Source organism: Lonchura striata, chromosome 1A, assembly GCF_050655825.1.
Source record: "Lonchura striata isolate lonStrDom1 chromosome 1A, ASM5065582v1, whole genome shotgun sequence".
In the NCBI taxonomy this organism is placed as follows: domain Eukaryota; kingdom Metazoa; phylum Chordata; class Aves; order Passeriformes; family Estrildidae; genus Lonchura; species Lonchura striata.
The window spans coordinates 60,835,988-60,855,988 of NC_140741.1; the positions used below are offsets into that span (position 1 = coordinate 60,835,988).

The 20,001-nt window shown below is 36.8% G+C and overlaps 1 protein-coding gene across 38 annotated transcripts in view; it reads left to right on the plus strand.

Moving 5' to 3' along the window:
- The window catches only part of ATF7IP (activating transcription factor 7 interacting protein), a 78,405-nt gene that overhangs the window by 19,593 nt on the left and 38,811 nt on the right, over positions 1 to 20,001 (plus strand). For 23 of the 38 annotated variants that reach the window (XM_085569863.1, XM_085569865.1, XM_085569864.1 and 20 more), the window contains one exon: positions 16,551 to 17,599. In XM_085569863.1, the coding sequence (XP_085425989.1) occupies positions 16,558 to 17,599 (1,042 nt within the window). In that variant the 5' untranslated portion in view covers positions 16,551 to 16,557. Of the gene's footprint in view, positions 1 to 11,569; positions 11,653 to 16,529; positions 17,600 to 20,001 lie in introns of all 38 variants that reach the window. The other 15 variants (XM_085569868.1, XM_085569875.1, XM_085569844.1 and 12 more) reach the window with 3 other exon arrangements.

The window sequence follows — 20,001 nt, forward strand, 5'->3', positions numbered from 1 at the left end:
TTTTTAAAGCTTTTGAAGGGGAGAGGGTAGTAATCATGTTCCAAGTAAAGTTTATTATTGTTATTCTAAAGTAGTTACTTTTTGTTAACTTACAGAGGATGGAACTTACAGAGTCATCAGGATCATTTGCTTAGTGAGACCCAAACACCATTTATTAGATTTATTAAAATAAATGTGTTACCTTTACACACCAGAATCTGATTTATACATCTATAAGCTATCCAACATAAACACTCTGTCCTAGAAGTAAGTGGAGATCACACAGACAAAATAGATAGCTAAAGCCCAAAACAGACAGGTAATACAGAGGGACTGAAATTCTGTAGCATACAGAGAAAGAGTAAGGAATCTGTACTCTTTATAAAAAAGTTATGTTCCTGGATGATACTAAATGCTGATGATGTGACTTATGCCTCAATACAGGTTGCAGTCCTGTTGCTTGTATTGGTTATTTACAATGAAAAATTAGGAAGGATCCTGGCAAAAAGCACAAGAATGATTATGACCTGGTCATATTCCCCTCAGGCTATATAAATAAAATAGTTTTATAGTTGCAAATGCAAGCCTGGGCAAGGTCGTCATGCATATAAGTTCATCAGGAGAGTCTGTAGGTAGTCTGAAAAATTACCAGGAAACAGTTCAGCTATGCTATGTGCCAGCACATGAAGAAAGGATTTATAATGATTCCTAACTCATCCAAAGAGAAATTTAGCCTTTGATTTTTTGGATGAGATGAAACTGCAGCCTACCCTTTTCAGGAAGCAAGCAAGCATGTTGGCTTGCTGGCTCACCAGGCAAGAGACAGACTGTGGACAAGTGTTACTTTTGATGTTAAAGGTTTCTGGGCAGAACCTTTCTGGAGGATGACTTACAGCAATTTAAAAAAAATTTAATTGGTCAAAATTAAAGATGCTATCCTTTGTGTCTTCTATACATTTTATCAATAGAAGCATTTTTAAGTATACTTCTTACTGTCTACTTCTTGCATCTAACTCTGGGTTGCATTTGGGAAACTTCTAGGCAAGAAAAATGAAGTTTCTTGAAAATGGTTACCCTGAGTGACTGTGCAGATGCATTTTTCTCCCTATGATTGTTTATGAAATTTGGGAAGGCAAGCAGTCTAAAATAGCTGTACAAATTCTTCGTGTAATTCTGTGTTTCTGAAATGGTATTACTGGATTGTTGCTTCATCAGCTGCTTTTCCCCCTCACAAAACAGTAAAATAAAGGATGTCTTTTTTGTAGAACTAACTGCTTTGAGGTCTTCACTGAAGAAGTCTTTTGCAGACCAAGTCATGAACGCATTGGACAGTATCACTACAGTCTGGCCACTGTTTTTTTGGGACCAGACTCAAAAACTTTTGATGCACTGTTCTGGCAAAATAATTCCCTAATAATGTAGCAGTAGAGGTAAACTTGCAGCTTTTTTTTTTTTTTTGTATTCTATTATACTGTGAATCCTAGTTTAATATTCTGTGCAGACTATCAATGCTTCATGAATTTGTAATATTGGGTTTTCTTATTTTTGAAAATTTGCATTAGCAAGCAAATCTATCACCTCATTTCTGGAAGAAGTGTGTTCTGCCTTTGATCACTTCCGTCCTTTTCACTTAGGAATGCAACACTTGGAGGTGTTGCACTTGGCATTGGAGGTGGCTCTAGATCTGTTTTTTCTGGTGCTCTAAACAGATCATATAGCTAGGTGCATTTCATTAGTTCCTTAAGTTAGTGTGTATGATGTCACTAGTCAACATGAACAAAATGTTGCTGGCTGACTTCAGTCCACGTATTTGCTGCCAGCAACCATGCAGAGGTGTTGAGTAACTGCAAACTGGGGATTATGATGGCTTTGAAAAGAATTCATCAGGGAAAAAAATTAAAGCCTGTCATCTAGGTATGAAGTTTAAACCCAGGAAAGCCTTCCAGAATTACTTGTGCATCCTGCATAATGGCAAGCCTCACTGAGGTCATTAATAAACAGACATAAGAAATACTTTGGGAAGTGTAAGCTGATCTCATTTGAGGCCTGTAGCTTAATTTAAAAGACAAAGGTCTTTATTGGATGGAACATCTCTTCAATCCTCCTTTTTATTTTGATTTTGCATCCTCTTAGAAACCTAGCATGAGAATTTGCTGACTGCTATGGTCAAAGAACACGTTGCATATCTTTTTTCTGCTTTCTTCTCCAAGGATCTTAGACTAAGAAACCAAGGAAACACAATGATTAATTCTTCCATCGTTACGGAAAAGGAATGTCTTCAGACTACAGATTTTAATTTCAGTTTCTTATGTTTAGAAATCCATATTCCTTTGTAATATTAACAACAAGCTGTAATTCACAGAAAATACTTCACATTCCTTCTACTGGGATTTTGATGGCTATTGACATTTGGTCATCCCACAGCACAAAAAATAAATAGTACTTAGCAGCTAAAGTGATAAAGCACTTGCTAATTGACTCCCTTTTATTAAGACTCATACTGCAAGATGAGAAAGTCCAACAGCTGGGTTGCTTTTAGGTAATTGGTTTTTTACTCTACATCTTTGGGACTTCCGTATAACATTAGGTTTGTCATGTCCTATTTCAAATGGGCAATTAAGCACTTGCTTTTTTCCCTGATCATTTTAAGGTAATGATTTGAAGAACTGTTGCCTGAAATGCATGCATGAATCCACTTATTTAGTATTTCATAAAAACATAGCTATTTACAGTTCTCAAGAGTATCAAAGTATCACAAGAGTCTACACCTAATTATTAGCATTTCATCCTCTCTTCTTTATTCCTCAATTGTTACTTCATCCAAAGGGAGATGTCACAGTATTTAGTTAATGTAACAGAACCCTTTTAGAAGACATTGAAGAGTACTTCTTAATGCTTAAGTGCTACTTAATAAGGACAGGAGAGAATGGAACTCTGTGTATGGATATGTAGTAAACTATTTTAAATGTGTATGGATATTGACTAAACTGGTATTGCATAGCAGTGGTGGTGCTTTTTCTTTTAGAGTTCTGAAAACCTTGTTGCCTCTTTTGAGTATTATTACTGTGTGCAAAGTGTGCAGAGTAGCTGTCCAGGACAGAGGATTCCGTCTTGTTGCATAGGAAACCCCCCTGGATGAGATGAGTGTCAGTGTGGGCAGTCTCTTGGGTAGCAGTGACCTCAGAGCAATCTTATCTACAGAAATATGTTGACTGCATGGATTTTTGCAGTCTTTTTTTTTTTTTCCTGCCACTGTGAAATCTTGCTGCTTGATGTCTGTGTATTGGCAGAACTGCTGAAGGTCATTTATATTGGTCCTTTTTTTGTAAGATAAAAGGAGAACATATTATGGGCTCATGTGGCACATTCTTTAACTGAGGGGGTTCAATCTCATGTATCAGAGTAGTATTTTACTCCAGTGTAGAATAAATCTAGATAATATGCTAATTGTTCTGTTGTATGGATTTTTTTATATTCTGGTTAGTATGAAATTCTCTACTTCCTGTCCTTGCTTAACTTAGTTGGAGAAACCAGAAATCAGAAAAGGCAAGATGATTGCTTAATGTCTGTGGGGTTTCTTAGCACTATAGTGATTTTCCTTGTCACATGCAAATATTCTAAGATATTTTATCTACACATAGATACTTAGAAAAGCATAGGAAAAAGGAAGCTTCCCCCACACCCCCCTTTTCCCCTCTAAAAAAAAACTATTTTATTGCCTTTCATAAAACAGTTCTAAAAGAAGTGGAATGAGATTAGGTTATTTAAGAAATAAGTAGGGTTCCAGTGAATATGCCAAACTGGCAAATATCAAAATTGAGATGAAACTAAGATGTTGCTTAGCAACCATGGCAGTCTCTGGTAGCCACAGATGAATACAGTGAATGTTTACAGCAGCACAGCTGCTGTAAAGTGAGTCTGTCTGAAGCAGGATTTCTGAAGAAATTACTTTTCTTTATGAAATTTCATACCGATTTGTTCTTCATTTTGGTGAACCTTTTAACTGCCTTTGTCAGGGATGGGAAACAAAAACCTGGCAATAAAACTTATTTTGCAAATTTATGTTTTTCTAGAGATAAACAAGACTATCTACCAAGCATTTTGGTCTTACGTTTTATATTATAGTAGCAATAAACTCCAGTATTCCTGTTCCTTGACTTGTCTTCGCTATTGATGCAGGATTATACTGGATTAGTCATGCATGGGCTGCAGTCGCAGAATGGGGAGAAAAAAGTATTTCATCATACCTGAACAACATAAATTGCTTTCAATATTTTTCCTCATTGTACCATATCTTGAAATCTGACTTCTTAGTTGTTGTGAGCTGTTTCAAACATTCTTCTGAAATGAAATTTTGCAGGTGGAAGATGGGTTGCAATGGTTAAAACCTATGTATGAAAACAGTTTAAATTTGTGGGAATTTTAGGAGTGCTCATTTTAATCAAGTTTTGTAGGTATGAGAAGCTTATACAAAAAATGTGTTGTATTGCATTGCACTTCAAGTTTATCCTAATATTTAATTTGAATTCTTTGAATTAAAAAACCCACCCAAAAAAGCATTATGTTTTTGACAGGCATTTAAAGACTTTGTTCATTTCTTGTTGTCCCCTAGTCTGGACCTCCAGAAAGAACCTTTCCCTTCTAGAATGGGATTCTTGGGCCTTGCAGTGTACCTTGCCCTAGAAACGAAGACGTTCACAGCAGTTTTTATTTGACATCCTGTTGTGTATGTTGTTATTATGGATATTCATAAATAAAAATTGAAAAGAACTTTGTACCTGTCAAACTTGATACTCTTTGCAGTGTCTTTAAATATATTTCTCTGTATTTTTAGCAGCAGTATTTACGCAATGTATAGTTTATATCACAATGTCAGAAGACTAACCAGTCAAAAAAATGAATTAGAGAAAAATATGCAAAATGAGCCACTCATTCTATTGTTTGACCAAAGAAGGGGAAGTGAGGTGCTTGGCATTCATATCTCAAGGTGTGAGAAAAGTAAATATCTTATATTAATTAGAAACGAAGTTTCAGAAACAATCTTACTTCAGGTGTAAGAATTTTTCTGCATATCTGAACAGAGATAGCAAACAAGATGAATTTGTTTTTCTGGGAGAAGATTTGCCTTAAGGATAAGTTCACTTATGCTTATTTGAGCCTGATAATCTACTGTTTCCATGTATTTTTTAGCTTCCATATACAAGAATTACATTTAAAACACTATGCAAATAAAACTAGATCCTCAAGTTCACAACCTAATTACCATTTTAGACTTCTCTTATAGTAAGCTATCTGATCATGTTTTCCTCAACCATATGTATCTATAGCAATACAAAATGCATGAAGTATATAAAATGTCTATGTATATAATATATTCAAAAAAGAGGGGTTTTATTGTTGTTTTTTAATGACAGCTTATAAGTAGACGATTGCTTATCTTGAAAGGCATCTCTCAACTGTGCAATTACTGCTCTCTTCTGTAGATGTAACAGTCCTTCATAAAACTGGTGGAGTAGTCACATGACCACCTTTAAAAGTCCCATTTTAGAGGGGTTTTAATATCTGACAGCTAATACTTATCTTCTAGTAATGAAATCAGTTGTACAGCATAGCTCATAGAATGTCTTAGATTGGAAACAACCTTAAAAGATCATGTGGTCTGGTCTTTCTTGGAAAAGAGAGCCTAGATGAGATTATCTGGCATCTTGTCCCATTGCATCTTAAATGTCTAGTGATGGGGATTTTGCCATATCCTTGAGGAGGTTTTTCAGTGAATCATTCATGTTCTCCTTGTTAAAAAAAAAAAAAAAGGAAAAAAGTGTCTTACATTGACACACAAGTTCTGTGTTTTCCTGATTGTTTACCTACCAACTTATTTCAGCCAAACTTTAGCCCCACCCTGGTAAAAAAAAGATTTTCCCATCAACTGTGAAATTACTTTCAGGGCACTACTCTCATCTTCTTTGGTTTTGTTTAAATATCTTTGTTTTTCAGAGTATGTGAGTTGAGAAGAATTATTAGCATTAGGTGTAAGCATCTCAGAAATGGGTATCTTGTGCTTTGTTCCTTAAGGTTCTGCTGATATAGATCAATACAACTGTGCCACTTAAAACAAGTGTGGCACCATTTCAAAATTTATTCCTACTGCTATTGAATTTAGAAGTCTGGCCACAAGATAATAATGAGAAAACAGTGTTTCTTATATGTTAACAATTGCAATCTAGGACATTGCATTTGATCTCCTAACAAGTCAGGTAAATGGCATACAGTGAGATCATATGTCTGCTGTTTACGCAGCGAGTATGGTGAGTAGGTGGGTGTGTCAAAGGCTCCAGAAAGGATGAATACAGTAAGAATAAGTACCCTTTCAGGCTCCTTGTTGCCATTAAAGCCCCTTTCAAACCTAGTTCTGTTTTTCTTATAATTTATTTCTATGATTGGAACTACATGAAGAAGTCGTAGGTTTGTTACTTCCTGCTTCCTGTTCCTTGGGCAGCTTAGCAAAGAATTAAATCTGACAATCTGCATCTCTGGACCTTGTTCTAAACATACTGAAGTTAAGAATCATCCATGCAATGGTTGCTTACGTATTAGCTTATTAAACATTTAAAGGACCATTTGGGTGACACATTTGGTCATTTTTGTTACAAGTCTTTACAAATGTGAGATGTGACAAATCTTTGCCTAAGACCAAATACAGAAAAATAATTGTCCACCCACTGACCCAAGAGAATTTAATCTGCCATTACAGACTTTTACTGGAATAAATTAGTCTTTCTCTGGTTGCATGCTTTGTACAGTAAGAAATTAACTGCCATAGAACTTTATTAAAAAGCAACTGTTTATCATTGTCAAAACATTAATTACATGCATTATCTGGGATCCTTAGCATATTAATACAATGTGTTACTGGTACTAAAAATGTGCTTTTTTTTTTTTCTTTTTCTGTATCTAGTAAGGAATAGAACATTAGGTTGGCATTTTCTTTTCTAGTTCCCATCATTTCACAACATTTGTTTCCTTTGGAAAACATTTAGCTTCTGATAAATGAAGAAATGTCTTCTGGTACGAGACAGTTTTTACTGAAATGCATTAGGAGTAGCTAATTAGCATCTGTGCAATAAGCTACCTTTCCTTAAAGAATGCTTGCGACAAACAGTCCTAACACTAGGTACAAGTAATAAAGCTTGGGTAAACTGTAATTTTCATGAGAAAAATTATATGGTTTGGTCTGTTTGATGGTAGTGATGGTGGGGTTTTCCCCCTAATTTTATTTTTAAGCCTTTTTATACTCAATTTTTTGTCTAATTTCACTTACTTCGTATTGGGATTTCTGTTTAATTTTTGTAATTCTGTTTTGTTGAGTCATTCAGAAGATATGAACTGTCTTTAGTGATCTCTGTGACCAACCACCTGCTCTGGCCACTTTTTTTCCTGCTCTCCTTATTTAATAGCGAGAAAGAAAATAAGAGTTTTTTCATTCTAGCCATGCTTGTGAGTACCTCAGTATCAGATGGTATGTTTCAGGCTGCCCAAAAGCTAGGTTAGACAGCTGTACATGTCCTGTGTGCATTGGGTGCTTCATTCAACTTAGGATGTTGGCTTTCACCTGCCTTTACCAGTTCGATGAAACAGAAACTGGGGGCAGATGCATTGAATAGAAAGGTGTGGAAACCTCTTTACTTGCTTCTGGTCAGAAGTGGTCAGAAGAGTTTATGCTATCAGTTCAGCACTGCTGAAAATGAAACTGCTGTAGATGATTCCTGTTTTAGGTTGAAGTCATAAAATTACGCACATGTAAATTACTGATGGAGTTACTATCATAGAATATGTATGTACATAGCAAGATTTTGCGCTTTACTGACTCCATTTTGTATCTAAATTTTATTCTTAAAATGCCTTCTCTTTTTACAGAGTTTCTTTTCTTAGTTCGTCCTGCTTGTCCTTCCAAATCCCATACTGTTTTTAGTTTCAAGTGGAGGAATGGAACAGTATAGGTGTGTTTCTGGTGAGGTGTGATTAACAAGGGGTAACTGAGGAGCCAAGAACTTTGTGTAGGAGTCCACATCTAGTAAGGATTAGGTGGCATTTGTTGCAGGTGTTGTGGATTACTCCATTGTCATGTCACCAATCCGACATATGGGGTATTACAGTAAGAAAGATGGCTTCTGTTCCAGTTTGCTTAGAAACGAAAGTGAGAAAGAAGACAGTGTGCAGACTATAATAGTTTGTTTTGATTTGAAAAGATAATTACCTCAGAATTTATTTTTGTCGCTTAAAAAACCCCACTGAAACCCTGAGGGAATTGAGAGCGCCGTGCCCACACGTATGGTCACGACAGGATGGCTGCGCGTGCCTTGGCCGCTCCCGCCCCGTTGCGGCGCCGCTCCCAGCAGCAGCAGCAGCAGCAGTGCTGGCTATTTTTAGCCTGTTGCCAGGCAGATTTGCTTTATGCAAAGCAGCTCTGCAGCAGCCAATCCCGAGCGGGCATGCAAATCTCCGGCTGTCCTCGCCATCGGCTAGGGAGCCGACCAGAGGACAAGATGGCTGCCGAGGTGCTGCCTTGGCCTGTTTCAGATACTCACTGAAAGAAAACTCATCCTTTCATGTGGGAAACGGGAAATAGCCTCCCTGCCCCGAACAGCTCAGAGTCCCCACCAGGCTTCGGTTTATGGAAGAGCTGGTTTCCTCGCGCCCTGGCGACGTGCCCCTTCAAACCTGTGTGCCGCCCCTGTGCCGAGCAGGTCTGGCACGGGCGAGGCAGGGTGTGCTGCCCCTGCCGACAAACGGTGTCTTCCCGGGGAAACCCTCCCAACACCCAGCTCACCAACTGCTGCTTTAGTTCCATTCTAAACTTGCTTTTTAAATGCAATCTTCGCAAAAATAACTCATAAAAGGTGCTTATATGTGTGGCAAACTGTAATGTTTCAATGCAGCATCACCTCTTTTGTTACAAGTTTTTTTTTTCACTTCTGCTTCGTCTGGCATTTGAGAAGTGACCTGGGATCACTGTCAGCATCAGGTAGCTTCACCTCTGAATTCTGATGTCACTGAGCTGCCAGTTGGAAATCCAAGGTTGCATTGCTACAGTTAGTTGCATATGTGATACGGGAACTAATCTAGACAATAGATTGTTCACAGTAAATAGGTTTGTTTTTTCATTACGATAGTGATATTCTACATTCTAACAGAAGACAAGGGATGCAAATATGCATATGTTAGTGAGACCATGTCAAAGTTGTAGCCTGTTGAATTACTGAAAATTCTACATTTAAAATTTATAAATAATTTCCTTATAAAAGGAGAAAATACTGCATTTTATAATGCCTAGAAAAGCCTAAGCATGATCAGAACATCTTGCCTTTTTTCTGAGATTGTTCTTTTTCCACAGAATGTCTCATATTTTTTGATCTGCATGAACAATTAATTCAGGTTGTTCAAGTTTTAAGTTAGGAATATTAGAATTTGAGTAAGTTTTTAGTTGTAGATGTGTTTTGGCAGTTACTGACTATAGCTATGGAATTATTAGGTCCTACTCATATTCAAGGATAATGGAAAGGAAATTGAACCTGTTTATCCTATACCAGAGATGGAACTGTAACATCGAGACTGTGCACAATAATATTCATCAAATGTATCTTTAAATGCACAAATTCAACTTCATAGTCCATAAATCTTTTTTTTTTTTCCTTTTAGTCTAAAAAAACCCACGAAACTTCTTCAGTGTTTTAGCTTGTGCTAAAAAATTATTTCTGTAAGAAAGCTGAATTTTGCAGTTACCACTGTTAAAAACAGCAGGATTTGTTTAGTGGTTGCAGATGTCACGGCTGAATTGAAAACTACTGTTTTGAGTTGTTGATAAAAGCTGAAATCTCTTAACACTTGTGGGAAGTAAGAAAATACATTATCACAGCCTTGTTACCTGGCTGAGTTCCAGTCATGCAGTTTTACTAGTTTAATAATCTAAGTAGCTGTTAAAATTCCATATGCAGAAAAAAGATAACAGTTCTTGGAGAATCAGCCTAAGCATCATGTGCTAAATAGTGAGTGTTTCTAAGGGACTTAAGTTGCTTGTAAAAGTTCTGTAGGAAAGACTTTTCACTTGTTTTCCATTCTTCCATCCTCCAAAGAATGCAACTACCTTAGGTATAAAGTGATGAACATGCAAGAACAACTCTGCAAAACCAACAGCAGATGAAATATCTTAGCCAGGTAAATAGACCTGCCAGCCATTTTTGTCCCACGAGGAATTCATTTTTCCCACAAAGCATCAAAGCGTCACGGAGGAAGAAAACCTCAAAAATTTGGTATGAGAAATAGATCCATAAGCCAGTGTCAGAGGAGGTATTATCCTCCTCTGGAGGAGACACAAGAGAAGTGCTTAACTTACTGTGACATCAACATGATGAGAGCATAGTTCAAGTTTGTACATGACGCTGTCACATATACAATAAACAGGACCAACCTCTTTGAAATTGTACTCTGAGTTTACTCTGGCTTAAGAAGGCTTTAACCATGTAGATGCCTGTTTTTCTTAGGCATAGTTACATATGTGGGCATAAGGTTCAGCTGAATTTCAGAAGGCAGTTTTTTGCAAAGGTGGGGGAGATTGGCTTCTCCTTTCAAGGCAGAAGTCATACTGCAGTCATGGCAAAACACCAGGTTTCTGTTGGAATACTAAAAAAAGTGTTCCTGCATAGGATCTCAAGAAAGGGGGGTTTTCCAAATGCCATACTTAAACCCAGGTTGGATTTCAAGAGGTTTTTCTGATTCAGCATTCAACATTGCAGGAATTTAGTGATCGCCTAAAAATGCTCCCGCGCATTAAACACCTGTTGGTTAGCGAGGCTGTGCACCCGCACTCGTGGGTCGGTGCCTGCTGTGCAACCCTGGGTCTCAAACGGAAAGCGCTTGGCTTTCTATTGCTCCGTTTGGAAAATCCCGTTCGTTTTAACGCGCGCTCCCGCGCCCAGGCCGGCCGCGTGGGGCTTGTTGCTGGGTGGAATTCAAGGCACTCCCTTCTGATTGGCTGCCGCGCGGGCTGCGGCCGGCGGGGCTCCGCGGGCGCCCTCTGGGGAGCGCCCGCGACACTGCAGGGCTCCGCCGCAGGCGAACGTGCCTCTCGCTCCCTGCTCTGCGAGCCGCAGCAGATTGGGATGTGGCGGGCACAAATGAGCTGAAGGGGTTTGTAATTACAGTTCACCTTGGTTCTGCTGTGTGTGCACTAGGTGAAATAGCGCAGGATGGTGACTTTTTTTTTTTCCTTAGAAAATGGTGTATTTTTCTCCCTACTCTCAGATAACACTACCATAACTTTAGCCTAAAAGGGACAAAAACTGAAATAGTCTGTGGTGCGCTAGAAGAACTATTATTTGCACATACGATAATCATGTGATTTCTGTTTTGTTTATTACATTTAAAAACAAAGGCACAGTTGTATTTGAAGCTCACTAGGCTGGTGGTGTGTATTCCATTCAGCCAGATCAGTAGACTTGTATTACTGGTAGAAAGCCAAATTATTGGTGCATCATTTATGTCTTTTATAAGAATAGGTCCCAAACAATATTTTTTTTTCCTTCTTTGAAAATAGTTTATAAATTTCTGACAACTTAATCGAAATTGCTATTGAGGACTTCAACTGAAAACTGCATTTTATGAACCACTACTTAAAAGGTAGGTTTTATTCACCGCTTTCATTCTCTGGAAGTCTCCATCTAGAACACAATACTCATGACCATTTGCTGCTTCACTTTCTTTGATTTGGCTATGCTGTATTTTAAGTAGGCTTGCACATTTGAGTGCTGATGTTGATTATTAGTGAATTTTACTTCTTCCATATAGTCATGTGCTTTGGCTAACGTTTTATGGTTGTGGTGCATTTGGCTAGTGCTGCATGCCCTCGAGGAGCCCTTTGCTGGTGCTGTTCTAGACCCATGATGTTACACAAACCCCATTATGCACTATTGTTTAGATTGCAGCTTCTCCCTCTCCCCCTCCCTCATTTTTCCATGACCTTCCCTTTCTCTGCTGCCTGTCACTAGGCAGGATTCATGCAGCTCCATGCTGATTGGCTTCTCTTTTCGAGCAGCTCATGGGCTGCTTACCTGAGCACATCATCATAGGCTGATGCATACCAGCTAATAAAATCCTTTCTCGCTTTAGAGCTGTGGTGTCTTTACAGAGTAAGAATAATAAAAAATGAGGAAGTAGAGGGAAAATGGCTCAGAAAAAAAGACCTTCTAATATTCCTAGCTGCGCTGGCAAGTTTTGCGCCTTTTAGCACACATTTTGTCATGAGAAGAATTTCTAAATTTTGGAGGGAGGTGCCTAATGATGTGTTCATGTCTCACATGACTAATTATGTATGGCTTTAAAGCTTAAAACGAAAAAGGGAGTTTTTGTAGCTAAATAAATGAACACTGTGTATGTTGGCCTGTCAAAATTGTTGACTTTAATAAAATTGAAACAAAAAAAATCAGCCCAAAGCCTATGTCCTTATTTACAGAATTTAACCCTTATACAGGTAGGTGTACACGCTGGACTAATTTTGTGCTGATGCATACAAAAGCCATTCTTTGAAATAAAAGGTGCTCCTCTGTTGGCTTGGTGCCTGGGCCATTGGTTTCCTTCTTGTGACTTGGTCAAAGGATGAGTAAAAAAAGAAAACACCCAAGCATCAGATAAGGGAGGTGTTTAACAAACATAGCTAAACTTCATGTTGTTAGCTATAAAGGGAGACTACCAAAATGCATTCATTTAGAGTAGTAGAAGCTTGATACGTTTTATTTGTGCAAGACTGAATACATGTATGTAATTTGCTCTGTTGCTCTCTGAACGGGTGCACCTTGGCCCTTTGAAAGACTGGAAAGCAGTATTCATAAAATGGTGGCTGACAGGCTTACACTGGTGTGACCAAGCCTGTCTGGACTGGCTACCAGTTGATTTGTTTCTCTTACATTCAGCTCTCACTTGAGTCTGTTCTTTGGCTGTACTGTGCTCCCTCGTGGGTATGGCTGGAAATGCTTAAAGACTGGTCTGCCCTTAAAAGGTATTTTAAAGCATCATTTTCGAAGATGAACCCAAAACACTGGTTCGTCTCATCTATGCTTATAATTTTGTCACAGTTGTTTTTATGCAATATTTTTGGTAGCTTTAATGAAATATTCTTTGGTTGCAAAAGACTGTAGGATTGGACTGTGGGAAAATATGCCTGAGTTACTCTCATAATCATTTAACATTAGAATTTTGAGAGGTCTGTACTTTCTACAGGGTCTTTCTAGAACTGTTAGTGCTTTGTTTTTAACTAGATTTTTGGATAATATCAGAAGGTAAAAAGTGCACATATTTTTTAGAAATATAAGCAAATCAAGCTTGTTCATCCATTTATTTTCAATCAAAAGTAAGGATGCATCAATAGAAAGGGATTCTGATGTTTGAATTTTTAAAGGCTGCTCTTGGGAAATGTAAAAATAAAAATAAGTGTCTTTTGTTTTCTTTGTATTTACTCTGTATTAAAAATGTTAATGAAAAAAACTGCTTAGATGACTTAAGGAAATTAGAACAGCAAATATTAATTTATTTGAAGTTATATGGTTATTCAAGTGATGCACTTCCAGATTTGATTTTAAGACATCTGTAAATGTTGCATTAATCTGTTACGTATTTTTTGGTCATAGGAAGAATAAGACCATGAATTTTGTAATATATTTTGTAAATTCTGGGTAATGCCTTTAAAAGAAAACAATGTAGTCTGGGAGATCAAACTATTCTATTGTAACTTTGATGCAGAGGCCTTGTTCTTCTGTGCTGCCAGAGGGTTCTCACTAGTGGCTCACCTATTAGGAGTTCTTGGACTTGTTCAAGGTTAGCCAGGCCTGACTTTTTTTTTCCAAATTGCCTCTACAAGATAAAAATCTGTAACAGCATGTGTGTTGGTTATAGGGGTTTATATGCATGGAATATGAGTATGATGGTCAGTATTCTATTACATTAGAGTGTTATACATGCTTTTATAATGATGTGAAAATGTCTGCCTTCCATTCTAAGTTTTTAGGAAGACAGAAGGGATGTGGTTCCAAAAACTGCACTTGCACTTCCAAAATACTAGAGATTTTTACGTGCTTCTTGAACCCTCAGGTCTAAAATTCTTGCACTGAATACGTTTTCTTCTGAAGGAATATGAAGAAATTGTATTTAGCATGTAGACAGCTCTGGAAAGGCATTAACAGCTCACCTGGAGTTTATAAGTCATCTGACTGAAAACAGTTGTGATGTGAACCTTTTTTCAACTCAAGGAAACTGGTGTTTCAGATCAGTGTTTCTGTAGGTGTTATATTTTGCTCCCACTAGTGGCAGTGCAACAGTAGACAATCCAGTTCAGAAAATCTTTGTCAGAATGGCAAAAAACTCATCATAATGGTATTGAGAGTTCATAAATAAACCTGATACAACTTTTTGTCAAAATTTGTTCATCTGTTCCTGAGATGTGCGTCAAAGTGTTAAGCACTATCAGTGACTGAAATCTGAGAATTCTAGATTGTTTTGCAGAAAAGAACTCAAAAAAAAGGGTAAGGGAAGCTCAGTGCTAAGTTAAAAGGAAATATAAAAAAATTGCTTTATGCTTTGTCCGTGTTTTTGTCAGGTCACGTTAATTGCGTATAAAATAAGCCTTAGAATTGTAATGTACATCGTGATTGTGAGGTTTACAGTAGCATTCATACTGTACTTTAGAATATATATTCTTACCTTACAATGTAGAATATTGTAGTTAGGGATAAATATGAAATAATTTTCTTCACAAAAAATTATTCCAAATAAGTTAGGAAAGATCCAGCAAACCAAAATGATAGGAGCTAAAGCATATGACCCATGGTGAGATGCTGAGGGGGCTTGACAGCTTCAGTCTGCTGAAGAGAAAGCTAAAGGGCAATCTTAGCATTGCCTAAATAAAACTTACAGATGACGTTGGCTACAAAATTGAGTGAAGCCATTGTTATTTAGAGACTGTTGCATCTGCTGAATTTTGCTTGTAGAATTGTCAAATATCCTGAGTTGTAAGGGACCCACAGGGACTGAGTCCAACTTCTTGCCTGGCACAGGACACCCCCAAGAATCATTCCACGTTCCTCAGGCTCTTGAGTTTGTGGTTACAGAAAACTGTCATTGATCTGAGCTAGTGTTGGCAGTAGTCCTGCTTTCTTTTACCAAATAATTTTAAATCATTTATATGCCACCTGAATAGACAAAATGCAGTCTATTTGTTAATTTCTTAGCTCTGTAAATGAAAATTAATTGGGAGCCGACACAAAATTAATCATACTACATATTTAAGGTGCATCCTTTGCCTTTGACATTCTGCTGTGTCAGTGTTATAAACATTTGGCTATCTGGTCCTTGTGGGCAAAAAGAGTCATATTGAGATAACTGTCTGATTTTTTTCTTTTTTAATTACCGTTAATATAATTTTTGCATATTTTTGAGAAACTTAATAAAGCTGTATGCTTGATGGGAGTAACTTTATGGTGGTTTGTAAATTGGTTAGCACCAGATGATTCAAGATCTTAGTTCTTGAGTTACATTTAGGACATAGGAACTTTCTTAGCCGCCTTCTGCTTCTGAACATCATCATACGTTCATCCTTTAAAACTAGGCCATTAAACAAGACCACGTGGGGAAAAAATATATTTTAAAAGTCCATATGGATTTGTTTTGTTTAATGGAAACACATGAAACCAGATTTTGTTGTATTTCAACAAAATCATTATTGCTTCCTAGGTAATGCTGGATTTAACTCCATGTTTTGATTTGATAAAATAGATTTTCTAACATTTTTCTTGTAATACTTGTGTGGGTGGATGGAATGAATGTAACGGTTGAGGGCAAAGCCAGCAGTTTTCCTTGAAAGAGAGAGGTTTTTACAAGGTACTCCAATAACTGTAGTTTTTATGGCCACAAATAGATTTAGTAAAATGTTACTGCAAACTGATTGAAAATGGTCTAAAAATCCAAGTTCATTTAACCATTGTATATTTGTAGAGGATGAAAATTTATTCTATTTATGCAGAAAAAAATATCTTGATGATACATTGAGACATTCTTTGTATATAATGAAGTTTCTTAAAAGTGACTTGATATAAGAATCTTGTCATTTGCCCCAGTTATTCTGTTTGTAACTTATGAAATGAAATATTTTGATGAAAATATTCTTGATCCATTAGTTTACACTTATTTTTAACTTTTTATGAGAAGAGGGGCTTCTGGCTCTTACCCTAGTATAATACCTATTTTTAATAGAATACTATGAGACAAGGTCTAAAATGTGTAGTTAGACTATTACTGCATGATGTCGTAGTGTGACCTTTGCATAAATGTGTTTGTGCAGCATATAGAGAAACTTGGATTCACTTTTTGGGAAGTCATATAAAATTTAAGTATTGACAGGTGTTTCTTCGTCAGTACCATTTCAACGGGTTTACTTTAAAATGTACTAAACACTGCAGTCTTTCTTAGTAGCAGTGTAATATGACAATGATAAATTTTTATCTTCACAGTTCTTTCTGAATTTTTTTAAGGGCTAAGATGGATAGCACAGAGGAACCTCAGAAAAAAGTCTTTAAAGCACGAAAAACAATGAGAGTAAGTGATCGGCAACAACTTGAAGCTGTCTATAAGGTTAAAGAGGAGCTGTTGAAGACAACTGAAGTGAAACTGTTAAATGGAAAACATGAGAATGGAGATTCTGACATAAATTCCCTTTTAAGCAATACAGATTGTACGGAAGTCAAGAAAGAAATTAATGGCGTGGTTGACTTGTGTGTTAACACTGAAGAAGGCCAAACAGCTTGTGATGAAATTAGTGAAACCAAATGCCCTGAAAGTAAGACAGGAAGCATAGTCAATGACACAGAATCCAAACCTCTAATGCTTTCTTCAGAAAATGTTACTCCTGAGCAAGCTAAAGATACTGACATCACAGTAAATTGTGAGGCTGAAAATGGAGTTGGTAGCAGTAAAGATAGCTTCCATGAAGAAAATAATAGAAAAGATCATTTGGAACAAAGAAAGAATGCTATCCCATTGGAAGTTGAAAGTAAATCAGTCTGTGATATTAGTGACTCTTCTGAAGAGAAGGGAGAAACAAATTATTTACCTGTTAATTCCAGTTCATCTGGTGAGGAAAAGAGGACTGAAGAAGTAACTGTTGAAGAGGTTGTTGGAGAAGCAGCCATCTCTAGCAGTATGGAAACTGACCAGGAAATACAAGAAGGCAGTGCAGGACTTTCAGAAACCACTGTTTCAAAGACAATAGATGAGCCAAGTGACAGTATCTTGGACAATACGGACTGTATGGAAACGGATGACATTATTCCAATTCTGGAAAAACTAGCTCCTGCTGAAGATGATCTGAGCTGTTTTTCTAAAGGTTCTCTGCTTCCAGTGGATGACACAGTCCCAGATTTAGAAGAGAAAATAGACAATTGTTTGGGTTCACCATCCAAACAGGAAAGCAATGAAAGTCTGCCAAAAGAGGCTTTCTTAGTACTGTCTGATGAAGATGAGCCCTGTGATGAGAAGGAGGAACTTGTCGAAGGGATACTGCTAAACAAGTCGAGTCTTCCAGGTAAGAATTTTCTAAATTGTTAGTTTTCATTTAAGTTTGGGATGTTCATTTCTTAGAATGACACACTTGTGTCAGGTTTTTTAAATCAAAGAGGCAATCTTATCCACCAGTAATGTTACGTAGTCTTAGTTTTCAAGGGTGGTATTTGAGGCACAGGAAAAAAACTTTGCACCAAAACATGGTCATCTTCCAGATTTTGGTTGTTTTTATTTTTGTTTATTTGTTTTGGATTTTGGTTTTAGGGTTTTTGTTGTTTTCTTGTTGGTTTGCTTTGGGATTTTTTCATACTCTGTAAATTTGGCTACTTGGGTGAGGTAGTGGGTGGAAAAAGAGGAAAGATGAGTAATTGTGAGGGAACAGAAGGATTTGGGAGAAGAGGAACTGCATTCATTTATTGCTTTCACAGGGAAGAAGGTATTTCATCTTTCTTTAGCATGCAAATAAATGATAAGGAAAACATGCATATAATCCAGGTGTGCCTCATCTTCTTTTTTAACTTTTTTTTTTTTCTCACTGAAAGACAGTATTGAAACAGTTTAATGAAAAATGCATGTCATATATTATTTTTATATCATATAGCTTTTATTCATTTAACCCAGTGGTTTTTATCTGGGTTTTCTTTGACTATGGCAACTCATTGATGCTTTTAAATATTAAGTGTGGAATCTCTTCATGTAGTTAGCAGAATATTTCTTTAAGTTAAACTCAGTAGATGTCCTTTGTAGTGTACTGTTTAATACAGTTTTTTAAGCTTTTTTTCTTTTGGACAATGGGCAGTCATTATTATACTACTGCACTTCCGAAAATGAAACAAATTAATAATTTACAGATAAGTCAATAATGTTCTTTTATCTGTAATTAAGAAAGATGTTTCAGGTTATCTTGGGTTTGGAATTATTTTGTTGCGCTTTTTCCCTCCCCTCTTTCTTCTCCCTTACCCCATATAGCTTTTATTAAATTATGACCATATTAACCCAAGTGTGTTTAAATATGCCTGACTGGGTAGAAATTTCATAGCTTAATTAAGATTCAGGTTTTAATCTCTGGGATGTTAGTGACCACAGTTTCTTGAATCTTGTTTTACTAATGATCAGACTGTGGCATTCTGAGTCTTGAGTCTCTTAAAACAGATAGAGAAACAGAGCTAAGTACCAGCCCTGTTTTAGACTCCTCCTTTTTAGTATTTACCTTTAAATAATGCTAGTTCAATGGAGATGAGGTAGGTTCCATAGTTTCTGCTAAGCATCTTATTTAGGCATTAGCTGTTGTCAAGTGAGATTGAGAAAGTTATACTATTGTTGTGCACATAAAGTCTTCCAGAAACTATTGGAGCTGAGTGAAGTAGGGGGAAAGAAGGCTGTGCGTAGTTGTGTCAAAATTGTAGTGTTATGAGTCCCTTTCATGAAATAAACAGTACAAATAAATAGGTTATCTTTGTTTTCACTGCAGCTTGAGTTCTCTCATTAAAGCCATTAAGTTTACTTTTTTCATCTTATTCAGTGAGAAAACACTCTGGGGTCACAGAGGAATTTGCTATGGAGCAAAAAGACTGAAGTGAATATTAAATACTGGACTACCATTTGCAGAAGTTTAAAATTAATGTATCCAGCAATAGGTTTTTAAGATTCTAAATTTTGGTGACAAGACAAATTCTTTTGACTAGTTGTTTTATTACTGGCTAATAACAATTTGACTCATAGAGTTGTGTGGCTGTAACTGAGACTGTTCATGAAATGAAAGAAATTATGTTCTGCCTTAACCAGCAACAAAGATAATAGTAGAGAGGTTGCATAGGCAGGAAACAGTTGTGCAAGAAAACAGATAGAGTTACCTTATAAAATGTAACTTTTGGAAAGAGTCTGTGCAAATTAAAAATGTGGAGACCATATGGAGGTAATTTCAAGATGCTATATTGGAGAAACAGGTGCAAACTGCTCAGTTAAGAAGTGAGATTTCAACAAGTCCAGATAGAAACAAACATGGCTAAACAGTGGAAAAAAAAAATGCTACTAGACGACTTTATTCAAATGGACAGATTAATACAATGTCTTTACCAAGTGGAATTAGTAACTGTAATAGGTATGTTGTCACAGATTTTTGTAATAAGGGATCATACATCAGAAAGTCTTGGAGCTTTTTGTGTAAGCAAACAAGCACGTGACAAGGAAGCACTGATGTGAATTCTCTTGGATATCCAAACACAAGTGATTTCTTACCAAGAAATTTTGTAAATGAAAGAGTAAAATGGAAAGTCCTTGTGGAGGAAGTAATCAGCTGAAGAATAAAAAATAAATTTAGAGTTCCAGGGATTGTGCTGTGTGATAGAATTAATAATTTGCCTAAAATGAATAGTAACTAGTGATGTCACAGTTTGCCAATATGAAGAACTGGAGAAGAAATTT